We start from the raw sequence: 19,995 nt of genomic DNA, 5'->3' as shown, positions 1-19,995 counted from the left end.
GCCATAGCCATTTTCTGTAAATGGCCTCAAACACAAAGTCCATTCACTTCAGGGAACATTATGAAACTTCTGGTGTTATTGAGGAACTGTCTTGCCTCTCAATAAAATATGGGCCCTGTTCCCCCCACAGGCAAAATCGCTCATTATTTGGATGAACTGAGGAACTGTCTAAAGACATGAAAATGATTTCCAATGACAGCTCTCCTCAGTTTAATGACTAATCACGCAGCAGAATAAAAATAGCCGTCTGCTAGAATGGGGGAACCAGTGACTATTGAAACGTAATCGTAATACTTAAGAGGTGCAAATCCATTTACTATTCCTTGAGAAGGGACAAATGTGGGAAGGGTTAGTAACCTCTTGATGATTCATGTCTTACAAACTATGATTTAGGGATGATTGGTGCTGTTCTTACAGGCAATACAAGACATGAGAACACTTCAATCAAGGTAATCCCGCAACACTCACACACAGTGGTACCAGGCTGGATTTAGCAAAGACTTAGGGTGTTGCATATTTTACTATTCAATAGTATTCAAAAAACCTTGAAATATACAAAAAAAAAAACATACATTTAAAACCCAAACACGGCTCTGTCTGTGTTTTTGTTTTTCGGCAGTTTCTCGCAAGACAGCAGATGGCTTCTTCCTCATTCAGCTCTGCATAAGGTTTAGAGTTCCCTTGGCGATAATGACTTCTGATGGACTATGACAGACCAGACCCGGCAATATCAGCTCCTGGTGCTAGCAATCAATTTCAGACAGCGGCGGGGTCTGTGCTCGGGTGTCCGTCTTTATAATTTGATTTGTTATCCCGTCGGACAGTTGTTACAGCAATCATGGCAGCGATCAGTCCTCCAAACCATGACCCCCAGCTTACGATTCCCTCTCCACAAATCCTCTCAAGACTCCACCACCACTTCAACAATTCTCTGACAAATCCAAGGACTTATAAAAAGGGTTTGTATCGACTGGGCTACATTTGCTGTGTCACCTATTCCCCAACGGCAGACGGTCACCTTTGACTTCATGCATAACGTTCATCTGGCCAACTTTCACCCCGCTGCTGTACCAATATGTATTTCCCGCTGCACCTAAAATGTTTGGACATCTCATAATTTTGAAATCCCCCCCTGACTACAGCTGTTGGCAGGGTGGCAGGACAGCCGTGCCCTAGTTAATCATAGATTACTTTATCTGGGCCGTTCCAAATCCTCATGTGTAATGCAGTGCTACCTCAGCAGCAAGTAATCACACCCCTGTATACACACACTTCATCCCAACACACACATATACATTCCCCTCACTAACTATCCAAGCATGATTTACCTTTTGCCCTTCTCTTCCTTCCAAATTTCTTCTGTAGCTCCTTCTTCTGTTTATGCATGATTGGACATTCTCATTAAGCATTCATGAGGCAAACTAGTCCCTAAATGTAATATCATAGCATTAGCAGGCGTTATTTCATTAGTCGAGGCCTCGGCCGTGGGATCACAGTATTCAAACTGGAGTATTCACAGATAAATGGATCCCAGAGGGAGCGTGGCAGGGAAGATGATGGATATCAGGTTCTGACTGACTGCTTACCAAAATCAAACAGGTTCCAACAATCTTTGTAGATCATAAAACAAGGTAGGGTTAAAGAACAACAGCAAAGGTGTTTTCATTTAGCTTTCTAATACATAAAGAACAAATTGTCCTGCAATGGTTTTACTTTTTGTTTGTTTCCTGTGCAAGAGAGAAACAACCATATAGGACAGAGGTTGGGAAATATCAAACTGAACTTTTTTGGGATGAAAACACTTATCATAAGCACTTAAAACAACTAAAATAATCACTTAATAAAAACATACGGCTACTGATATTCATCCTTAAAAAATATCAAAGAAAAAAGCTAAAAGAAAGCATAAATTCAAGCTATTTGTATTTGTTTTGGAGGACTATTTGTTGCTCTGATATGGTCTGATGGCCATCAGCCTAAACCAACTACATGACATCTTTTCTTGGCTCCAAGTTCAATCAGCCATGTTTGGTCATGCAGAGGTGCTCTTCTGACGTCAACATCAAATGGATCACTGAGAAGTTCAAACTTCATTTTGTCAGCTTCAAAGTCAGCACACTGCAATGTGGACTTGGTAATAAATATGCTGAATTTTTCAGCGAAATGTGCTCTTGGAAACACAGTTATGGAGAATTGGTCTGCACAGGCTGGCAGCACAAAAAATGATTCAGGTTTCCTTGCGGCGGCTGCTTTTCCCACAGGTGCAGCTCGGTTGTAAAAGCCCTCTCTGCAGCGTGCATGTCGGTAAATCTGCTCGTGAAGCTGCAGGTTGAGGGTGTAGGGATGGTTTGTTGTGTTTCACAGAAACACCGGTTCACACAGGGTCTGTTCCTCCTGGAACTCTGTGGCATCTCTTTGTTTGTTACTCATTAACACAACTAAAACAATATTTGGCTTAGAAAATACTGACAATATAAACTAATATTCAATGCAAAAGATGAGAAAATACTTAATGTTTTGCTCAAAGTACCAGCAAAGCTTTCAGTAGCTGTTAGTGTGATTCTCCAAACTAAGATTGATCTATTGCAGTCTGTTGCAGGTAGGATACTGACTGCTTGTAACAACTCCATACAACCCCACTTAAAACAATAATTATTCCTTTACGGGAAATTTTAAAATAAGGTGGTGAGAATGGCGGCTGAAAGGCCAGAGACACAAAAGCGACGTGGCTGCAGCTTTCTACTTGGGTTCATGACAAGTCATTCTTTTAAAACCAACTCTGAGGATAAGTTACAGTGATGACTTTCTGTTGCACAGCTCAAAGGGATCTTTAAACTTCACATATAACATTATAGAGCACAGATTAGTGGTTTCAAAACTTCATTCTGAGCTTTCACAACCCTTATAAACACCCTTTGTTTCTTGTGTAAATAACACTGGTGAGCTCTAGAAAAGTACATTTACTGTTTCTTATTTGTGTGTGTGTGTGTGTGTGTGAGAGTAGGGGTTGACAAGGGGGACTGTTTGACCCAGGCAGAGCTGTGCAGCCTTGAGGAAAAAACACAACTTAAAATGTCACATACTGTGTGGATCCAGCCATCACGCTTGTGGCAGAGCAGCGTTTTTGTTAAGGCACTGTACAAAAATAGCAGCAAAATTATTCTGAAGGAGATGTGGGTCAATACCGAAGTTTCTCTCTCAGGTACGACGGAGCAAAGAGAAGTAGGGTGGGGGCTTTTTTAAGCTATAAATAGGGTGATGCATTGCCTGCATTGTCTCAGGGTCAACCTGCTCTTTCTCTGGGGTACTGGGCGTCTAGACTGAGCGAGTAAACACTGATTTTACAAGAAGGGAGAGGACAAAGGCTTACACTGTAATCATAATCCCATAATCTACCAATACAGTTTTATAACACTGCTTACTTCACTGTGGTGAAGTTATTCATTCATAAATTTTTAGCCAGTATTGATCCGAGTGACACTGAGGCTGGCAAGCGTTGCTACAGTGATGGACTCGCGTGCATGTGCGAAACATCTTTACGACGGTACAATTCTGGTTTAAGTCATCATTATGACAATTGCCTGCTCTTTAAACCATCCCTCTTCCAAAGCTCTTTATGTATTACAGCTTTAGTCAGCAATCCTCTGCACACAAACACACACACACACACACCACAATTTCCATTTAATCCATGTACAAGCTAAAGCTTTCACAGTCAATAACACACAGACAAAGAGGAATTTGACTATGGCAGAATGCCCTCACCGACAAGAATACTTAGACCACCGCAGGAAAAGTGCACCAAGCAGCACAGTGTTATGTTTTTATAGACCAAAATAAGCTGTCCAACAATTTGTATCTTTTCTCCAGGCTGATTGATGAACTTATAAAACTGATCCGGTGGTTCATGAGGTATTTTGCTAAGAACAATTAAGGTTGTCATTTTAAATAAAAGTCTCATGCGACCTGTTGGTGCTTGGGGAGGAGTCTCAGCAACTACTACACCGAATTTTAGCTCAGTATCTGTAAAATTGACTCAGTTATAGCCATTGTTGTGATTCGGAAGGTCGATTAGCTGTGGCGACCATCTTAAATCGGATTGATTCCAAAAGTTAATCAATTGTAGGCACACATCCAGTAAATACGTTCTGAGAGTTTCATTAAAATCTGTCCAAAATAAAAGAACAAAACTTACATTTAGATTCTGACGTAAGATAGAAAAAAAACCCTTTTTTTTCCCATTCTACATTTTAAATCGAAATTAGCATTTAGCTCAACAGGTGAAACATTGCCACGTGGAAACCAAATCCCATGCGTTAGAAATGGCCGACCTGTTGGAACAGGATACAAAGATGAAAGGAGCTTTTGCCCAGAACCATCAAGCATCTCTGCCAAGCTTGATTACCATTAGCTGACCACTCCATTATCATATCAATAAACACTGTGAAATCAAACGAGGCACAGAGCACTGTTCAGTGTTCCAGCAAATATTTGCATGTTGAAGAGGACAGAACAAAACCAGCGCTTTCCAGGACATTTTGTTTTCCTGAAGCTCATCAGAAGCCCTAAAAGCAGTAACTGTCATGCAGTGGCGCCATTAACCCACCACCCCCCTCGGAGGATTATTTTTAAAGAAGTGCCCCCTCCCTGGTGTTCGAGCAGCTTCTCGGATACGGTTTACTGGGAAAGCGGCAAGCGTTCTGGGTCCACAACAACTGTTCCCTCACAACTTGGTGGAACTAACTTGACTCAGCCACATTCAGTCTGCAAATCAAAGACGACGCTCGGGGAATAAACATGCGAGTGTGTGTGTTGCGAGCCAGGAAAATACGGACCTTTTATGTCAAAGAACAGGGTCCGATGGAGTTTGTCATATTGTTTTTGTCTCATTTCCTCCCAAAGAACACACTCTCTCGGAATAAGTGGGCTGCGATTCAGCGTCACTCTGTGTCTCAGCATGAAATCATAGAGGAATGCAATTATCACTTCGCCCAACAGACATTTCTCTGAAATGAGAGGGAACAATTGGGAGCGTGAGAGGGGGAGCGTGGTGGGAGGAGGGTGTATGAGTGGGAAGGGGTTGACCCCTGTGCTTGCTCTGAGGTTCAAACTTCATTTTATGTTTGCCGAATCTGACTGTGCTGGCACATTTATATTAAACAGTGAGTGAAAAGTTACTTCTGTTTAATATTATTCTACCTGATGTTTTCTGTAGTTCTATGATTCTTAACAGCAATTATGTTCCCCTAATATATCGTTAAAATTACCTCCTTGGAGGGCTAGGACTATTTTTGTTTGCTCTTGGCAGATCTTATCCAAAATTTATTCCACGAGTAATATTTCTTGGAAAATAATAAAAGCTGTTAAACAGTGAGAAGATCAGATTACCTTGGCCTACACTTGAGATTATTTTGGCTCATTACTAATGCTTTTCTGAGAATGCCTCACCTAATCGGGCGTAGCCTTTATATTTCTTCTAGAAGAATATCAGATTTAAAGATACAAAGTCTTTGATCCCTTCACGTCTTGTTTGTGAACCGGTGAAGAAGCAAGCCATGCCAAAAGGAAGCATCTCTCCGAGCTGTGACTGTTGGGGACTTGTTGAAGACCCCAAATTGCGAGAAAATTGGCAAATCTTTACTTGGAATCACACTAAATTGGTACTTATAACACAATACATTTTATTTTATATATCTAGGTTTTAATAAGCTAAGCTAAAGGTATAAAACTCTGACTGCATCTTGTAGCAAAAACAAAAATACAACTTTTCACAAACATTTCAATGTACATTTTAATTTGCGTGTGCAATCGATGTAAACAGCAGTGCCAAGATACAAATACACATAAAAGTAAAAAAAATTACATTAAAATAAACAGGTGGCAATTCACATACAAAAAATACACAGCTCTAGAACTGTAAAATTACAAAAAGTCAAAAAATAAATTGACAAGGGTATCAAACACATTTTGAGAGAAAATTAGTTTTGTTAATTTTTCGTTGTTCAAAATTCCAGCAACACTTTGGAACTCAAGCAAGGAAGTTTGAAAAAGTTTGTGAAAGTTTCAAGACATATTGGAAACTCCACAAATGTTGTTTTGTTTTTTTTGTCGCCAAGAGTGACAGCCAGGAATGGACACTTTTAACAAAAAATACTCTTCAAATTTGTAGGTAGTTATTCAATTTTTCATTAAATATTCAATATTAAATATTCATTTCTTTCCCCCTTATGTTTTTGCATAAAATATGATTGTGTCCACACAGTTGGGACTTAATAAATAAAGTTTATTCACTCCAAGTCCTGCAGCTGAAAACTCTCTAATGAACCAAAGGTTTCAGGTACAGAGACGTCAGCTGCTGCTAATCCTGCTAGCTGGGGGCTCTTTATATTCTTATATAATCACCTGTCAAATGGATCAATGTGGAGGGAGACGCACAAATTCTGACAAAGCTGAGCTCACCCGCAACCATAGTTTCCACTTAATTCTTTAATCCTTTCAAAATAAACTACACTGACAGAAACAAAGACTGGGACTCTCTGAATTGTTTTTTTTTTTCTTTTATTCTTTTTACTTATTTGTTTTTGTTAAATTATGTTCACATATTTTAAAAAAATATATATTTTTTGCTTTTTATTTATATGTCCAGTTCTATCCCTGAAATCGTAGGGCCTGACAGTCGGATTGAGGGCAAATTTAAAACCTTTTGCATGCAATGTGAGGGAGACCTCTCGAGTGTTTTGCGCAAAGCTGGGCAGGAACCCAAACTGTCACCCCCTGGTGCTCAGCCAGATGCAAACTGTCACCTCCTTACTATTAAAAGAAGTCCCAAGAAAGGACGAGGGAAAGGAGGAGAGCGGAGCGTCTAAACTCGGCCCCAAACTAACAGAAACAAACAGGAGCTCCAGCGCTGACAGGTAACACACACCACTTGTTTTCTTTTTTTGTCCCCCCCCCCACTTACAGATGACTCAGAGGTCAGGACGTTTGTGACGGCGCATTAACAAATAATATTTTAAAAAATCACCTAACAATTAGTGCCACAAATAAAGCCAGCTGACAGAATTGCCATGGGGACATTATTCAACGAGACTGCATTTAATGCAGAGCAGGTGCAACATTTTATTCGTTTAGCAAGGCCATAATAATGTTTACCTATGCACCACAGCGAGTAAATTAAGAACACAGACACAAAGACAAGCCCCTTAACACACACAGACACACAGCTGAAGCTATCTTTGGCTGCACACTGTACTGAATGTGCTTGGCAAGCAGGCTGATGAAAGGTAACTGCAGGAGAGGAACTCATTATAGACAATGATTCAAACATAAAAGCTAGGTGAGACTTTTCTCCGAGAATAACTTCCTCCGACTCCCCCCCCCCCTTTAAAAAACCATATGCACGCATGGTTTTTAAACAAGACGACTCATCTCAAAAGAGACAATTTGGTACAATATTCAAAGATCAAATGAGGACTAAATTGAATTTGGCAGCACTTTCGGTGAGATAAGTGACTGATGAGAGGCTTCTCTGGGGAGAGCTGACAGTTACGATGTTAGTTTCTATCTGATTTTTAATTTGACAGAAAACTGAATTAAATCAAATGCGTTCACGCAGAAACAAAATCACTGTGGGTCATTTAAACACATAAAAATCACCCATGCGTGCAATCATATGCAAATACAGACACAAACAATGCCCTTGTACTGTACGCCCACACACACTCAGACACACACTGAAGGGAGAGCTTAGCCGCAAAGTAGAGCCCCGAGGGCTGGTCTGCTGATTAATGAGGGGAAGAAGGCAAGGAGAGGAGGATGAAGCTGAAGTTTTAATGGAGCTATGATAGATTCTTCCAGAACCGTTGTTTTCTAGGTGAGTCTCCAGAGTATCGTCACATTGTAGCATGAGAAGTGAAATATGTAGATCAAATGGAGTCGTGTAAGGCACAATATTTTTCGGAATTCGACTGCGCATCTCTTGCATTACTGAGCAAAATAAATAATGTTATCATAGATTTCTCTTGGTCTGGCTTTTTTTATTAATACGACATAGAATCACCTCTAAAACAAGACTGGCTTGTGACACACTGTTGAGTGACCTACGCTTTGACAGCCAACTTTATGATAACAGTGAAAGCAGTCAGTGAAATTCTGCATGAACAGCCAATTTGTTCATGACTGGAGGCAGGAGGAGGTAAAGCTCAATGAGGTGAAATGACAGCATTATGATGGTCCTAATATAGTAGTAGTAGTAGTAATATGATAGTCTCTCCCTGAAAGTACTCACTGACTTGAGTGAATGTGATCATAATGTACGTGGTAAAATGGAGATAAACACCAATTTTTAAAAAAGAATTTATTTTAAAGCTAAGATCTGTTCTTATTAGCTTAAACTGCACTCTGATATGGTGTTGAACCACCAACATCCTGAAACTAATGAGATTTTAAAGCCAGTATCACACTGGGCTGTGACTGTTGGAGGCTAGTTTGTGACTCAAACTTGCAAGAAAATTGCAATATTGTCGGCAAATTTTCTGTTGGACTCTCACTGATATCCGAGTGCAGCCAAGCAAACCAGCGTTTTGGGCCGTCACTTTTTAAAAATTACAGCCTATGTTCATGTGCACAAGTTGGAAAACGGTATTCTAGGCCAGGCGTATCATTGCTCTGTGCCCACCTTGACAGCCACTCCCACAGTTATGATTTAATCTTTAAGTACACATTTGAAATGAAGATAAGCAGATGTGAACCAGGTTTTTATTCCTATTTACAATTGGAGTGATTAGACCAGGACAATCGAGACTTTGGCTTTGGATATTTTCTGTCGTAAGGAAAGCTCCTGTCAGGTGTCAAAATACAGCTCTAGAATTATGCAATCTAAATTGAGTCGGGTTCAAGAAATCTCATAGCAGTTCATGCAAACATTATTTTAATAACATTTACATCACTATCACTTTTGCATTACACTGAAGACCGAATCAGTCCGCAGTCCTTTACCAGTAATGGTCAATGTGAAACTCGCATAGCAAATTTTTGTTTCTTACACCACATTACTTTTGCATCAGAAACTTTCTCTGCCTGGCATGCTGATTATGGTTCGTTTCACAACATAACTTTCACATGAATCGTTACTGGTAATGGACCACAGACGGACGTAGTCTTCGGGGTAAATAACCATAAATATCTTTGTAAATAACCACCTTATGTGAAAGTCAAGGTGAATGGTGTAAAGGGTTATAAGACAGCAGATGCATGAACCGCTTTAAAAAAATCAGATTAGAGATGTTTTAAGACAGCATCAGTCTAATGGAAGTAGCCTCGTTCTGACCAGACAATAGCTCAATTTCCCCTAAAATAGCTTCTGCTTGATATTCTAAACTGATAATCTTCTGAGTGATTCTTACTGCAGGTAAGATGTCTATCTAAAAAGTCATTTTTTTTTTAGCTTGGTCTAAGGTGGTTCTGCTGACAACAGAGTGTTGTCAAATGGCAAAGAAAAGCATTTGGTAATAATGAGCCATTATTTACAAACCTTAATCGAGCATATTACTTTATCAATTGGGTTTTAGACATGAGTAACTGCTAATAACAGCATTAGGCCCTGTTCAATATCTTTTGATAATTAGTAACGACATGAATCACTAGTGTGAAACGTTCGAGTGAGGTCCAAACAGAGATTTATTCACGAAAGCAACTATATAATAATAAGAGGCACATTTTTCACCGTGAATAATGACTGTTGGGCTGTTGTTCCCATATCCTGCTAGAAATGCATTTCATCAGGGCCAATAAGGCCTGGTGATTTGTCTTGAGGTCTTTGTCTGATGGAGGAAGCTGATGAAAACCCAAGAAAATGACCACACAATTTATAGCTCTGCATATCAGTGAATTAATGCCCCGAATCCGAAAGCATCCATCACAAAAGGAGGAGCTTAAGGTAGACAGAATGTGCCCACAAGGCACAAATAAAATCATAAACAAAACTAGGCTTAATAAAAAATCCTCCAGCTGCTTCAGTTCCAGTTTTAAGTTCCAAGTTTCTACTTGGTAATAGAAAGACATAAAAGGTGACACAAAGACAAAATACACATATTTAGGAATGTAATAACTTGCTAATTAGTATTTTCTGAGTATGTTGTGTTGCTTGGAAGTACAACAGCTCAAAATGCATTCTTGACATTTAAGAACTAAACAAAAAAACACTGACAATCACTAATCTGGCCAGCCTGTCACTGATAAAGTGAGGGATTGAAAACAGCCAGATCATATCTTAACTAGCTGCCCTATCTCAGACAACAGACTCATTGTTCTCCACTGCTTTGTTGTGTGCCTGTGCACCAACAAGTGGGAACATACCCAGACACCATCACAGAACACGCTCACTTATGGGCCACTGGTTGCTGGACACAAATGCTTGCGAGTCAAGAAAGCTGAGAGAGACAAAATAGTAGGGATGAAACTAACACTAAGTGCGAGGGGAGCGAGTTAGTGGCTGAGCGCAGAGGTGTGAGGAAAGCAGCGCCAGTCCAGAAGACTGATAACTGTTGACTTTGTCACTATGCTGTGTTTGTACTGTTAGCTTTATCACTATGCACAGCTGCTGCAAGAAGCTACAGAGTGTTTTAGATGCAAGAAAAAATGTCAACAAAAGAGAGGTTTTGTGATTTCTGATAAAAGATTAGATTCTGAGTGGATAAAAATATATATAATTTAGTTGTAACCATTAAATCTTGGTAATGTTACAACTCCAGATTATAAAGTCAATCCAAGCTAAGGTATATATAGTTGTTCACTGGATAATATTTAATGCATACTTAAGATCTAGAGTTTATTAAGTTGTTCAAAACAGGTTTGAAATAAACAAGCATCAAGTTTCCCAAAAATGTATTCAGCTTTTTTGTGTGTAATTGTGTCAAGGTTGAGACAAGGACCCAACAGCATGACACACATGGCAAGATGGCAAAGGCAACATTTTCTGCTTTACTAGCCAACAGTAAAGGCTGTATAAAATCAGGCAAAGTAAACACATAGGGGAATGTCAAGTATGAATCCAGAATGACAAGCATGGCACAAACTGAGAGACCGAAAGCTGGAAAGCATCAGCGCAAAACAGCCAAAAGTGTACCCGAGTAGAGAGAATCAGGAAAAAAATATGCAGAGTACCACAGGATGTTTTAGCAGGTGGAAAAGAAGGCGAGTGGGTGGTCTTAAGAGACACAAGTGTGGAAAAATGAAAATGAAAGAAGAGAAAATTCAGAAAGTGAAAGAACTATGTCAAGATTTAGCACAGCTAGAGGAACCTTTACAACACGATACAGCATCTTTCATAACAGGAGGAGAGAGAAAAAATAAAGGTAACTTTAAAGAGCTCTGATCTGCCAAACCAACACTGAAAAACTCTAACATGTTTCATTTATCATGTCTGTTAAATTAAAAAGTATGCAGATGTAATATGAAGGTAATCTGGCACAGGTGATAACCAAGACGAAACTAAGGTGGTTTTACCTTCTAAAATGAGACTGGTCTTATTTTTAAAGCCACTTTATTGTTAGTTATCAGAACAAAAGTGAAACTAATACAGGTAATATAAAAAGGACTATTTGTCACGTACCCACTGAGAACTGATGCTGGGATTTCACTCATCTCTGTCCTACTTTTTAAGCAAACAACTTTGGTTTTCCAGCTTTTGTTGTTAAAATTTACAGCCACTGCTCTCACTAAATCATTTAGTCGACAGCAGGTTTTCAGCAACTAAGTTTGATTAAATGTCTCTACTTTTAGTCTTTATGAATGAGCTCATTAACAGTGCATTTAATAATGTGACAATAATTAATAAACAGGACTTAAATTGGGTTGAGCTTAAGGATTTTGACTCAGAAACATGCACTGTTAGGTAAAAAAAAAGGTTCTGCATGGCGCCGAGCTGGTGCCTAAAATGATGCATGTATGGAGAGTCATGTGCATGAGTGGATATGTGCATATAAGATATGTGAAGATTAACCTATTAACGGGCAGCAGAGCAGCCCTGTACTGATGCAAATTCGGGATTAAAGCTAGATCCAACGGTTTGATTTGGTTTTGAACCAATAAAATTCAATGTGTTTAATAAATAAATGAAGAGTCTACAAAGAAAATATAACAAAAAAGTTAAAAAATAATTTTAAAAAAGTGCATTTATGTATGGAAAACAAATGCCCTATTGGGGCATAGCGCCGTTTAGCACTATTGTTTTCTCATTAGTGACACCTGCTGTTCAGGAGGACTGCAGCAGCGCCAGTGTGAACAGCAACAAACACTCTGAAAACGTGCAACACCCTGATCGTTGGAATCAACTAATATCTCAGAAAAAAATGAATATATATGTTATTATTTCTAATGTAGAAAACACATTTCCAGCTCACTTTTATTCTATTCGTCATTTTAAAACAAGACCTGTTTTTGACTGGTCATTTTTTATTCCGAAGTAAAATTTTATTCTCAATCGATGACATAAACTCATTCATTTGTTTTGTTGTATTGCATTGAATCTTAACGTGTTGAATCAAAAGGCAGAAGTGTGTCGTGATTAGGGGTTGAATCGTATCAAATCGGTTTTTGCCGCTCATGTATCTTTAATGGATTAAATCGTTGGCAGTGTCTTGAAATATGCATCATATTTGCCACAGATCAGAAATGCATAACCCCAGTGCTTATGGTAAATGCATGGATGTAAAATGTTGACAGCTGTGTAACCTATTGGTACGCAGTGGGAGTACGAGTTGGTGGAGGCACGAACTGACCAGCATCTCCAACTTGACCCCTGCTCATAAATTAACAATAAATCTCCACGCCTTCTGAGTTTATTGTGTCTTTTTATTTCATAAAATGAATCAATGGTTCCTATGATGTAATTAAATCTGTATGACTGCGGAGTGTATTATATTTGTTTCCCAAAATTTTCCAGTTTCTATGAGGAAAAAAATCATTTTAACAAGATGCCAGAAGTGTGAAGCCTATGTGTGAAGTGTTCTGCGTCTTCTAAAAATATTACACGTCTTCCTGTGAGCCAGTATCTAATCTCCAGCTCATTTAATGTGCCAAAACATGAATGTAAATAGAAGGATTGGCAGACCAACGTGCAGCTGCAGCAAAACTTAAATGGACCATTTTTTTATGACGGCTAAAAGCGAAAGCTGGGCAGAAGATAAGAAAATATTCAACAGTTGACCTTTTCTATTTACCACAGTGATCCTAAGCCTGAGAAACATGTACCTGGACTGAGACTGACACACACACACACACACACACACACACATTCAAAGGTCATGATATTCAGCCTTTCAGGAGGAGCCCTTCCCACTGATAGAATCAACTGTTTTTTCGCTGAAAGAAAAAAGCCGGCATAACGACAGCGATACCACAACTATCGCTGAGACATTTTCTGGTTTTATGTTTTTTGTTTTTTTTTCCTGCACAAACACTTCACTTGTTTTTGGCTCTCCAGTTTGTCTTCATGTAGAAAATAAATTACCGTATGGTACAAAGCAACAGGGTTGAAATTAATTGAGAATCTACACACTGTTCTCTGGCAGCAGATTGTTTACTTGTTTGTTGTGTGTATGTGTGATGTGTGTGCCCAGTCCTTCAGTGTTGAACCAAGCCAATTTGTGTGTGTGTGTGTGTGTCTGCCTTTGCACTGTGTCAGGGGAAATAGCCTGTTGGGGTTATGGAGGGTGCAGTGTGGGGTGATGAATAGGATGCTTTTGTGCACAGTCCCGCAGCTGTCTACAAACCAGTGAAGAGGAGAAAGGTGAGAAAGAAAGGGGGTAAGGTTAGGTAGATAGCCAGATAAAAAAAAAGAAGAAAGACAAAGAAAGATAAAAGTGGGAAGGGAAGACGAGAGAAACAGTTACGTATGTGAGATGGGGGGGAGGGGAGGGTGATAGAAAGGGTTTAGGGTTGAGGAAAGAGGAGGGGAATGTGTGAAACAAAAAAATAAATAAAAAAAAACACTTGTGCATTCAAGAACACAACAGCTAAAAGACAAATAAGTTGGCTAATCTAGGGAATCATTGACATTCAAGCCAGCAAAAATAAATAAATAAATAAAACAAATGTCCCAGAACGAAGAGGTAGAGAGAGAAAGTGCCTCGGCTGGTAATTTTGATAACTCTGCCGAACACAGAGCTGACCTCGTGGCCCTAAACCTTCCCACATGATGGGGTTTGGAAATGAGCCAATCACAGTGAGTGATGCTGATGAGTTCAGCCAAAGCTCTTCAAGTTGCTGTGGCCACATGCAAGCATAGGGAGAACCATTCAAGTGTGCCACACTATAATAATAAAAAATATATATATAATGTATAATTCATTCTTAAATGGCACAGCATTACATTAAAATCAATGTGGGAGCAGGAGAAGGTCAGCTGAGATCCAAAGTCTTGATATGTGGTATTTGAAAGACCTTTAAAGCCCCGAAGAAATATTCAATAACCATCAAATAAGGAGGAAAACATCAAAATTATGTGGTCATAATCCTGCTTGTGTTTACATAAATTCAAGAACCCAAGTTTTAATGATGTGAATTTGTTTGATGACCCAAACCGCATGTGTTGCAGTTTTCTAAATGGAAAGATATTTTAATATTATCTTGTAATTTGAATATTTATGAGCATATAAAGGTTTGCTGAAATGAAATATAGTTTTAAAAGACAACAACCTGCCCTATTATATTAAAAAATGAGAACATGTAAATAAGTGCAGCTTGTGTTTTATCTTTTTGTTGAGGTCAAATTCTCTGTAATTACCTTGTTGTTATTTGCAGTTTCAAAATAAAAGTGCATTAAATAACCCCTCGTTTGGCAAGGATGACATTTATAACCTAAATGGAAATCTTTTGATAAAAAAAAGGTCTATAGTTTTTACTTACAGCTAAATATTTAATTATTGCCTGATGCCAAAAGGCAAAAACGTTCAATAAAGTTTTTGCTGCTGTTGTTTTTTTTTTTTACTAAAAATTGATGGTTAGTGGCTGAGACTGATCCCAACAAGCAGTATTCTGAGTACTTACAGTGTTTTGTTTAAAACATTACCTATTTGCAGTCAAATGTCTGTCTGTTAGTAAAATATCTCTCTTACAGGAAATAATCATTGGCTGTACAGTACATTTAGTCAACCTAATTCAAGACAACTAATCGACATTAGCCAACTCAAAAATGGCAAAAACTCACTGAATATTACAATTTTTCTGATTGTGCCATCTCACAACATGGAATGAGACTGTGCATAATGTTATTTTCAAGGTTTGACCAAAACAGCGACAATGCCGCAATTTTTCAACCTAAGATAGTTTTAGTCTTAAACTCTGCCATAATAGGCGGCGGGCGATATGCATTCCTTCAAGGAACGGTCGGCCTTTGGTTCTGAAATGCGACTGAGACTGCAGCAGAATTGTTAAGGTGTTCAATTGTAAACTTCTGGTGCCAAATTGTGCAGTAAATTTGCAAAAAATTGTTTCCTTCAGTTCATTTTTTTGGCATATTTACACAACACCACAGTGGAGAAAATCTTCTTGAAATACAGCAGTTTTTAAAGACTTTAATAGTAATCTAACAAGCAGTTCTCTCTTAATTTTTCTCATCTTGCTCCCTTGATCCCCGCTGGTCTTGTTAAATAAAACTGAAATACGAAGCAAAATGAGAAATATTAGCAAGCTCGGATCATTTGGCTTCCCCCGTAAACTGCTATGGAGGACGTTTGTTTAATTATCGGCAGGCTAAATGTATGTTTAGAGCAGCCCATGGCCTCTGATTGGTGGGAATCGGAGCATTCATAAAACGCTGATATTTACATCAGCTGTCCTTTTTCTGAAGCGGAATGTGAATAGGCCATTTCAAGCTGATTAAGGTGGCGGTGAAGGTTATCTGAGATCTAAAAATCTGTCGGGGTTTTAAAAACCTATCCCCCCATTATGAAACTGCAAATTGGAAACAAACAAAAAAAACAAAAACAAGAAGTGTGCTTCGTCTTTAATCCCACTGCCTGCACTGTTGCACGCAGCGGTCGTTTGGTCACAGAAAACCTACAGCGTCAAGAAAAGTATTGATTGAAGAAGCATCTCTCTCCATCCAAGTTACTGAATATGAATGTATAAATTTACCCTTCTGGTTTGAATTGCTGTATAGCATATGAGAAGGATGACTCACTTCACACCCTTCAGTATCACTGAGCTGTGAAACTAACCTCCCCCCCACCATCACCGCCACCAAAAAAAGAGAATAAATAAGACAAAGAATAGGTGCATTTAATGCGATGTTAAGATTCATGCTGCAAACGAACTGCAAAACAAAATCTTCTTTCAGCCAGTTGTGAATAATCCCCCAGCCCACATCTGTGTGTCACAGTTCCATGTAGATTTTCCTCTTTTTCTCAAATGAAACATTTAATTTGATGGCATTTCCACGCACAGAATAAATAAATAAAATAAACACACAGATGGGTCGGTGCGTGCACACTGATCCAGGCATCCAGATGCCTGATCCCACTCAGTTTCGTTGTGTCGTTCTGTCTGATTCAAAATGATAATCACCCTGGAATAACTAAGCGCTCGCAGATAAATCCTTCCGCTCTGCCCACACTTGGGGTCTTCCGAGGCTATCTCAGCATGACTTTTCTATGATGAAACGGCAAGCGAGCGGTGGAGGGCTGAGGGAGTGGGCGATCAGGACACAAACTGTTTTCCTCAACAAACAGCAGGATGAGATGGGGGGAGCTGGCAGCGATGTGGCATCCGTACCTCGAGCACAGCCGACCCAGCATGCCTTCCTCGGTTGGTTTTGCAAACTCACTGGCCATTTTAAATAAGGCAAATTCAGAGGGAGAAAAAAAAAAAGCAAATCAACTGACTCAGTTGGATATGAGCCTATTTGCATATTATCATCAGAAGTTTTTGGTGCCTCGGTCTTACTTTTCCTCAACAATGATTACTCTCTTCGTGGCGGTAAGAATAGTAGGAGACTGTTTGATGAAGCCAGGTGATGATGATGCGAGCAGGCAGACATCATTAGCCCCCATCATCACACTTCATCAGAGGAGAGGAAGTGTGACCGCTCTGTTATAGCTTAATGAGCTGCAGGTATGAACAAAAGCAGATGGCTTTATGAGTCAGACAACGGGGCGCTTATGATTAAATACATATCATTTAGTTCTATATAAGAAGCCTGGGCTTTTTGTTACTGTGCCTTAATGGAAATCTGTTATCAGGGCACAGAGAAGCTGTCGTCAAGCTTTTCAGCGCAGAGAATAAATGAGCAAGACATTGTCACTTCTATTGTATCATCCACCTTATACAGTAATGTATGTCCTGACATCTTGTCTGGGATTCTTACAGAAGCATTTTTACACCTAGATGGAATTTGTGAAGTCAAATGAAACTTTCTTGAAGAAAATAAAAGTTCAAAGTTAAAAATAAAAGTGGACAATGGCACCAGCTGTCAATCATCTGATGTTTGCAGGAGAGAAACTTGTGTTTTCCTTTGAAACAACTCATAATAATAATAATAGGACTGATGCGTTTTTTTACTCCAGCTGTCCTTTCTCTGCAGACAGCCAGAAGTCCAACACCTCCTCCTGTTTCTCCTCCACCACACAGCAAGTGCAACAGTACTCACCCCCAGCTTCTTGCTCCGTATCCTCACGTACCCCTGCTTCACTATGTCGTTGAAGTTGGAAGCCATGGTGGTGCACGGTGGCTCTTTCCTATCCGAAAGACGAGGGCGAGAGGGGCTCAAGTTGTTCTCGTTTTGCCGCGGCGGAGGCACGAGGGGCTGGTCCCGGTAGGTCCCGGTAGGTCCGCGCGGCATCCAACAGGACAGGAGAGGAGAGGAGAGGCAGCAGCAGCAGCAGCGGCAGCGGCGGCGGCCGACCTGCTCCGTCAGCTGCTCCGGCGCTCAGGCTGGCCGGCGTCGAGCGGCGCGGTCCATCCGGGAGAGGAGGGAGATACCATTCGGCGGCTGATGCGCCTCAGCCGGGGAGGAGAGGCGAGCAGAGGCGCGCTTCCTGGACCACACCATCCCCCCGGAGGAGAGAGGGGGGTGGGGGGGCGTCTTCTTCTTCTTACTTTAAAAGCGCCTTATCAATATATATACATATATATTAAAGAGCACATTTTAATTTATTCATTTTCAGTTATTCCAATAAGACGTCGCCTTATGTTGCTGGAGTGGGAAGCAGGGGCGTTAACAAGGGAGGGGTCAGGGAGGGCAGTGCCCCCCACCCTCTCCCCTCCCAGATATACATCTACAACTGATTAACTTTGAGAATTAACCCCATTCAACATGGCCGCCAAAGCTAATCAACCTTGGCAAACATAAAAATGGCTTGAACGGGTAACTTTACAAGTTTGGGGTGTTGTATCCAATTTTAAGACGATGCTAAAGACTTTTTTTATGTATAAATCGTACAGTTGGGGTTTCCTGAGCTATCCCCTGCGATAGGCTTCGGCTGCTGGAGGACAAACTGACCTCATTTCCTTACTCTGCTGCCTTTACTTGCTCTACTCTCTATGTTTGTATTTGTAATTGTCTCAATCGGTACCATGTTTTTGTTTTTGTTTCGTTTTTTTGTCTTTCTTTCTATAGAAACTACAAATGGACCAGCCATTCTTTGTTTGTTTGTATCTCTATTCTGTCCTATCAAACCCCAGCTGGTCAAGGCAGACAGCAGCCCATCCTGAGCCTGGTTCTGGTTCTGGTTTTGCTGGAGGTTTCTTCCTGTTATAAGGGAGTTTTTCCTTTCCACTGTCACCAATGTGCTGCTCAGGATGGGAGACTGCGACAAGGTGAAAATTCAACGCAGTCTACTGGTCTCTATAGATAGATCAGTTTTACTGATTGGCTTTTTATAATATATGTGAATGTTTTTGAACAGTGCCCTGAGAGGACTTTTGTTGTGAATTGGCTCTGTATAAATAGATACTGCCATATGAGTTGAATTGTACATTGGAATAATCCCCAATACATAATCCAAGCACTAATAGATTGTTCACAATTTCAGTTTTTAAAACTTTAGCATTAATTTTGCAAGTGAACTCTGTCTGTTGGCAAAATATCTCACAAATCAGTGGATGGATTTTAATGAAATTCAGAAACAACAACAACAAAAATAAAATAAAAAATTACAAATGGCCCCCATCTGGCCACTGGTTTGAGCCCCTGGTGAGATGTCTTGAATTTCTTATTATAGTATCTTTTTTCTGTCAGCGAAGATATTTTTAAGAAATGTTACAATTTTGTATTTTGTTTTTTTACATAGTGCTATTTTTTATGATTTTGCACACTACGGTCAATACTTTCTGCTACGTTAAGTGTTTTAGATAATGCAGCATTTCATAATAAGCAACTAATTGGACCGAAGTGTTGCGGTTTTATAAGACTACAGAGAACAATCAGTTAGTAGATGGATAAGTGGAGTCATTGAAAATTACCTAAATTAATAATTACTCGTTCCAGCCAGTTGTGAAAGCAAGCATTTGTTTTTCTGCCTTCAGCTTATCAGAGATGAAATATTTCTGATTTTCATTCTCTTATGTGCTAATATTAAAATGAAAAGTTAAGTGAATAGGTAAGCCAGCGGATGACCTGATTCCTATAAGACGTAAAGTTAAAAATGAAACATATTATGAATGTTTTATGTCATATTACTTTTTAATTGCCATCTTTCACAAGTTCAAAGAAACAGAGAAGGGAAAAAATCTAAATATTGGGCACACTGGCATTAATTTTTAACACTCCTTTCAGGATATATAACAGCCTGATGCACCCTGGTGCCACCTAAAGTGTTTCAGTTCTTGTTCGCTAATTTTTTCTTATTTTTTTCCGCCTTTGAGAGCGTTTTCCTTGTTGTAGGTCTCAACTTGTGCACCTTCAGCATTACAGATTTATAAATGTGTACCACATTGAATAATAATTTGTTGGGTTTTTTTGTTGCACCCAAAAAAAAAACCAAGCAAAGCAAACAT

At 39.5% G+C, this 19,995-nt stretch overlaps 1 protein-coding gene across 2 annotated transcripts in view; it reads right to left on the bottom strand.

Annotated features, from left to right (window-relative positions):
- Window positions 1-18,032, bottom strand: part of dok6 (docking protein 6) — a 50,516-nt gene extending 32,484 nt beyond the window's left edge. The window contains exon 1 of one of the 2 annotated variants that reach the window (XM_017406324.3): window positions 17,648-18,032. In XM_017406324.3, the coding sequence (XP_017261813.1) occupies window positions 17,648-17,839 (192 nt within the window). In that variant the 5' untranslated portion in view covers window positions 17,840-18,032. The remainder of the gene's footprint in view (window positions 1-17,647) is intronic. The other variant, XM_017406323.3, reaches the window with a different exon arrangement.
- Window positions 18,033-19,995: the final 1,963 nt, after the last annotated feature.

The sequence above is a fragment of the Kryptolebias marmoratus genome, linkage group LG21 (assembly GCF_001649575.2).
Source record: "Kryptolebias marmoratus isolate JLee-2015 linkage group LG21, ASM164957v2, whole genome shotgun sequence".
In the NCBI taxonomy this organism is placed as follows: domain Eukaryota; kingdom Metazoa; phylum Chordata; class Actinopteri; order Cyprinodontiformes; family Rivulidae; genus Kryptolebias; species Kryptolebias marmoratus.
The sequence above is the reverse complement of the archived record's forward strand: the minus strand, read 5'-3'. Positions and strand labels throughout refer to the sequence as shown.